Raw genomic sequence first — 4405 nt, forward strand, 5'->3', positions numbered from 1 at the left:
TGCATATATAGCACAAATATATCTATATTAACGTGTCTCAACTAAAGATCTATCTATGTTTACCGTAATAAATCGAATAAATGAGCCCTGTAAAAAATCATATGCTATTTTCCTGTTCAATGTTTTACCTTAATGTGAAAAATAAACAAGCACTGTAAAAATCGCATGGCCTCTATCTTGACTGTGTTAGTCAAAGTCGAAGCCGTCTTTATTGCAATATATTAATCTCTCTGTCCGTTTTATCCCGCCTCCATCGATCAGCTAAACAGCCAAGCATCGCCTCGCGCCCACAGATCCCACTGCGCCTCTCTTCCGGTCTTTACGGTCATTACGCATCAACGTGCGCCGCCGTCGCAGCCTCTCCACCATCGCAGACTTGGAACAACCGTTGGTGTTTTGATCACACGAAGCGGCGGATCGTCGTGACTCCGACCTTAAAGATCCCCGGGAGCGGCGGGTGAGACATGCGGGCGTGCGTGGGGCGCGTCCCCGGGCCGGCTGGCTTGTAGACGCGGGCATGCTGGAGGAGGCGGCCGCGCTGGCACCGTGTCCCTGGAGCCGCCGTCTTGCGCGCAGGAGCGATGCATTTCTCCAAGAAGTGCTCGGCCTTCAAAGTGGTGCTGAGCGCGCTGCTGATCGTGGCGCTGCTGCAGCTCATCTATCTGTCCTTCCTGTCGCGGTTCCACGGCAAGCAGCAGCGGTACCGGTACTCGGAGCTGTTCGGCGGCTCCGCGGCCAGGAGGAGCGCGCAGCAGGAGGCGAACGCGCGCAAGGAGCGCCTCCGGTTCTCCCTGTCCACCGGCGGGATCTTCGACAGCAGCGGGCAGTACAGGGTGTATAAGAACCTGATCAAGAGTGACGTCACCAGCAACCAGAACCCGGGTTCGGACCCGGTCTTGGCCATGGCCACACACACCACCATCAACAACCTGCACCACCTGGACTCCCTGCTGGAGCGGTGGCAGAACCCTCTGTCGGTGGCCATCTTCGCTCACGGTCCGGACGTGAAGTTCGCCACGGCTCTGGCGTACGCGCTCAGCGTCTTCTGCCCTCAGATCCAGGCCCTGGTGGACTTCCACCTGGTGTGCCTCTCGGGCGAGACGGCCAGCTTCCCCGAGCAGGACCGCGAGCACTTCGCCGGGCTGGAGGACTGCGCGTCGGTCTTCTCCAGGCTGGAGACCCACCGGGACACGCACAAGAACTACGCCATGGGCGGGAACGTCTCCTACCCCAACAACCTCCTCCGCAACGTGGCCCGGGGCGGCGCCGAGTCCTCCTACATCCTGGTGCTCGACATCGACATGATGCCCAGCGCCGACCTCCATCAGCAGTTCCTGGCCATGGTCGTGGGGCGCGCCGCCGGCGACGAGGTCTTCGTCCTGCCGGCTTTCGAGATCCGCCACGCCAGGAAGATGCCCGCCACCAAGTCGGAGCTGGTGCAGCTCTACCAGGTGGGAGAGGTCCGGCCCTTCTACGAGGAGCTGTGCCCCCGCTGCCAGGCGCCCACCAACTACTCCCGGTGGGTCAACAGCCACGTGAGGGGGACGGGCACCCTGGAGGTGGCCTACACGCTCCCTTGGACGGACCCCTGGGAGCCTTTCTACATCGGGCCTCGCAGCGTACCCCTGTACGACGAGAGCTTCAAGCAGTACGGCTTCAACCGGATCAGCCAGGTGGGTCAGATGAAAACTACTACGTCCTTCAGTTCCAGCTCAAAAACTGTATGACAGCCATTTAAAGTGAATTATTATTGTCATCAAATCCCCTTAAAATAACCAACGTCTTCAAATCTGAAGCTAGAACATGTAAACAATGTAATAAGCAGATGTTTTCCTCCCCAAACAGACAAACAAGATATTAGTTTGTCTTTTGAAATCAGACAAACGGACATAATGTGACCCCAAAATTAGATTTTTGTCTTTTAAATCCGACTGTTTTAATTGTTTTTTAACTCAGTGATGATGTTAGTTAGAGGTTAAGAAGCCGACTACAGAGGAAATATACTTTCAGTGGAGAGTTTCACTGTTTTTAGCAGTGGAATGTTTTGATACCAGTACGAGGGTGGTTCAAAATGTTTTTATTATCATTAATTATTTAAATTTTTATTAATTAATCCCCCCCTCGCCCCCTGCAGGCCTGCGAGCTCCACGTGGCCGGATACCACTTCTCCGTGCTGAGCTCGGCCTTCGTGGTTCACCGCGGCTTCAAGATCCAGGGCGAGTTCCACGCCAAGAAGGACGAGGAGAACAAACACAACCGGGTCCTGTTCCGCAGCTTCAAGGAAGGCCTGAAGGCCAAGTACCCGTCCTCCAGCCGGCGCTGCTGAGGCTCCGCCTCCCACCGGCGCCGGCGGCCGTATTGAGCTTCCAGTCAGACTCTCAGAGTCTGAATGTTCGGCTTTAGTTCAGGCTTTTTGATAATCAAGCAGCGGCGGAGATTTTCTCTGGAAACCAGCGAATCAGGAGTGTCCTGGGTTTTTATCACAATTGAGGTCTGATGTCGTTTTCAGACACAAGAGACTCGACTTGAAGAAACTCCTGCCAAGGTTCAGGTTTTACAACCGATGAGCTGAATCAGGCTTGTTCTTTTAAAAAACATTATCATGAGTCAATCGGACTTTATTTAAAAGGTCATTTTCATGTGCGTTGGTACAGTTTGAAGTGTCGTACAGGAAGAGTTCAAAGGTCAACGCGTCGCAAAACACGTTCCACGCACTGAGCATTCAACCGTCCGCAAATTCCAAAACAAATTCAGTTATGCAATTACCATTGTTACATAAAATCTATAAAAAAAAATCTATATAATAATTCCAAATCACAGAATTTAACGTCATCACATGTATTATGAGTACCGTGCGTACTTGCATTCACACCAGTAAGTATTTCTCGGCGATGTTTCAAGTCAAAACGGTGTAGTTTTTGTGTTCGGCCACTAGTGGGTGCTCTTGGTCAAACAATTCGCCATAAACATTAACAATGGAAAGCTGCCACACTAAAAGGCCGGAACCTGACCGTCAGTGGTTTGCTCTCACCAGCAGGTGGCAGCATTCACTCGAGTATCTGTTGTCCTTTTGATGGCGCTCAGGCTGATAGGGATTTACTCCTTTTTTACTACCCTGGAAGTTTTTCTCGCCACAAACTGAGATTGACCTCAATTAAACAGCAAAGCACCTTAAAAGCTTTATAGGTAATTTTGTTTTTGCCAACACTGGAAAACTGCTGAGGATGTGACACTACTCTTACTACTATACTATTTATAGATTTTCATTTGTTAAAGTAGATCAGAGGTTTTCAAAGTGTGGCGCAGGCCTTCTTTAGGAAGATACTTTATTAGACGTGAAACTCCAGGAAATGTTAAAATGAAAAAGTGTAACGGTTGCAGCATATTCAAGATTTGTAGACAATAATAAAGTGGAAAAATAGGAATGCACCGATACCAGACGAGTTTGAGAATTAATCTTCAGCTACTGGAGTACTGATATGAGTACTTTTCAAGTACTTTCATCACAGTGTATGAAAAGTGCTATACAATTAAAATTTGATTTGATAAATCTGGGAAATATTGGACCTGGTACCGATACAGGTACCGATACTGGTACCGGTATCGGTGCATCCAGAGTGAAAAACACTGAACTATAAATGTGAGGTTTTGTTCTCCTGCACTCTGAAAACCCCTGACGTAGATTCTAGCGCAGCGACGGGCAGCTACATGCAGAAATAATGTAGCACGGTTATCGGTAGATAAATATCATGTACAGTCCAGAACAAGCTGCTTGTTTGGAAGCGATTCACACCACTAATAAAATATTTATGACTTTTATCATTGTGTTAACTGTAAGGTAGCACGCAGTATTACTTTTCCGCTGCTCACGTCTTTCAATGAGACGGTTTTTTTTTTGTTGTTATTTTTCAAAAACGTGAATTTGTTGTGGTTTTTGATCTATTTATTGTGGAAATGTTCTTTCCCATCGTGCTAGTTTGGGTTTAAATTGACTGTGTTGAATAATTTTTTCACTAAATTCTTGGTTTGATCACTTGACCTTTGTTTTCTCTATTCACATTTTTATTTCTTCTTGTGTTCGCCGTATACGAATTCCCATATTTGTACGGTTTGGATTCCCAATAAACCTCCTGGGTGATGTTGACCCCGACTCGGTTTTAAACTGCGATTCCTTCTAGCTTTGAACGTCGGCGCTACTCAGAAGGCTCACCGCACAAATCCAATCAATTAACTTCACCGGAGGGATTTGTAATGACAAGTCTGGTTCTGGAAGTATCACTTAAATAAGAGGTTAACATGTTGATGGCCTGTAGCGCCGCGTTCTGTAATAACACTGCAATATGTAATAACACTGCAATATGTAATGGTGTAATGAATTTTCAACTCATTACGTAATAACGTTGCA

At 48.1% G+C, this 4405-nt stretch overlaps 1 protein-coding gene across 1 annotated transcript; it reads left to right on the plus strand.

Annotated features, from left to right (window-relative positions):
• Nucleotides 1-344: 344 nt before the first annotated feature.
• Nucleotides 345-4159, plus strand: b4gat1 (beta-1,4-glucuronyltransferase 1). The gene is made up of 2 exons (XM_080485937.1): nucleotides 345-1673; nucleotides 2135-4159. Exons 1-2 carry the CDS (start codon nucleotides 582-584, stop codon nucleotides 2324-2326), a joined length of 1284 nt encoding a protein of 427 aa, XP_080342063.1. The 5' UTR covers nucleotides 345-581; the 3' UTR covers nucleotides 2327-4159.
• The last annotated feature ends 246 nt before the right edge of the window (nucleotides 4160-4405 follow it).

The sequence above is a fragment of the Lipophrys pholis genome (assembly GCF_963383615.2).
Source record: "Lipophrys pholis genome assembly, chromosome: 18".
In the NCBI taxonomy this organism is placed as follows: Eukaryota; Metazoa; Chordata; class Actinopteri; order Blenniiformes; family Blenniidae; genus Lipophrys; species Lipophrys pholis.

What these genes read in the sequence shown, in the direction of transcription:
- b4gat1 (XM_080485937.1), top strand. Translation starts at nt 582, where the DNA reads ATGCATTTCTCCAAGAAGTGCTCGGCCTTCAAAGTGGTGCTGAGCGCG. An exon ending in GCTTCAACCGGATCAGCCAG is followed by an intron (nt 1,674 to 2,134) that starts GTGGGTCAGATG and finishes CGCCCCCTGCAG; the next exon opens with GCCTGCGAGCTCCACGTGGC.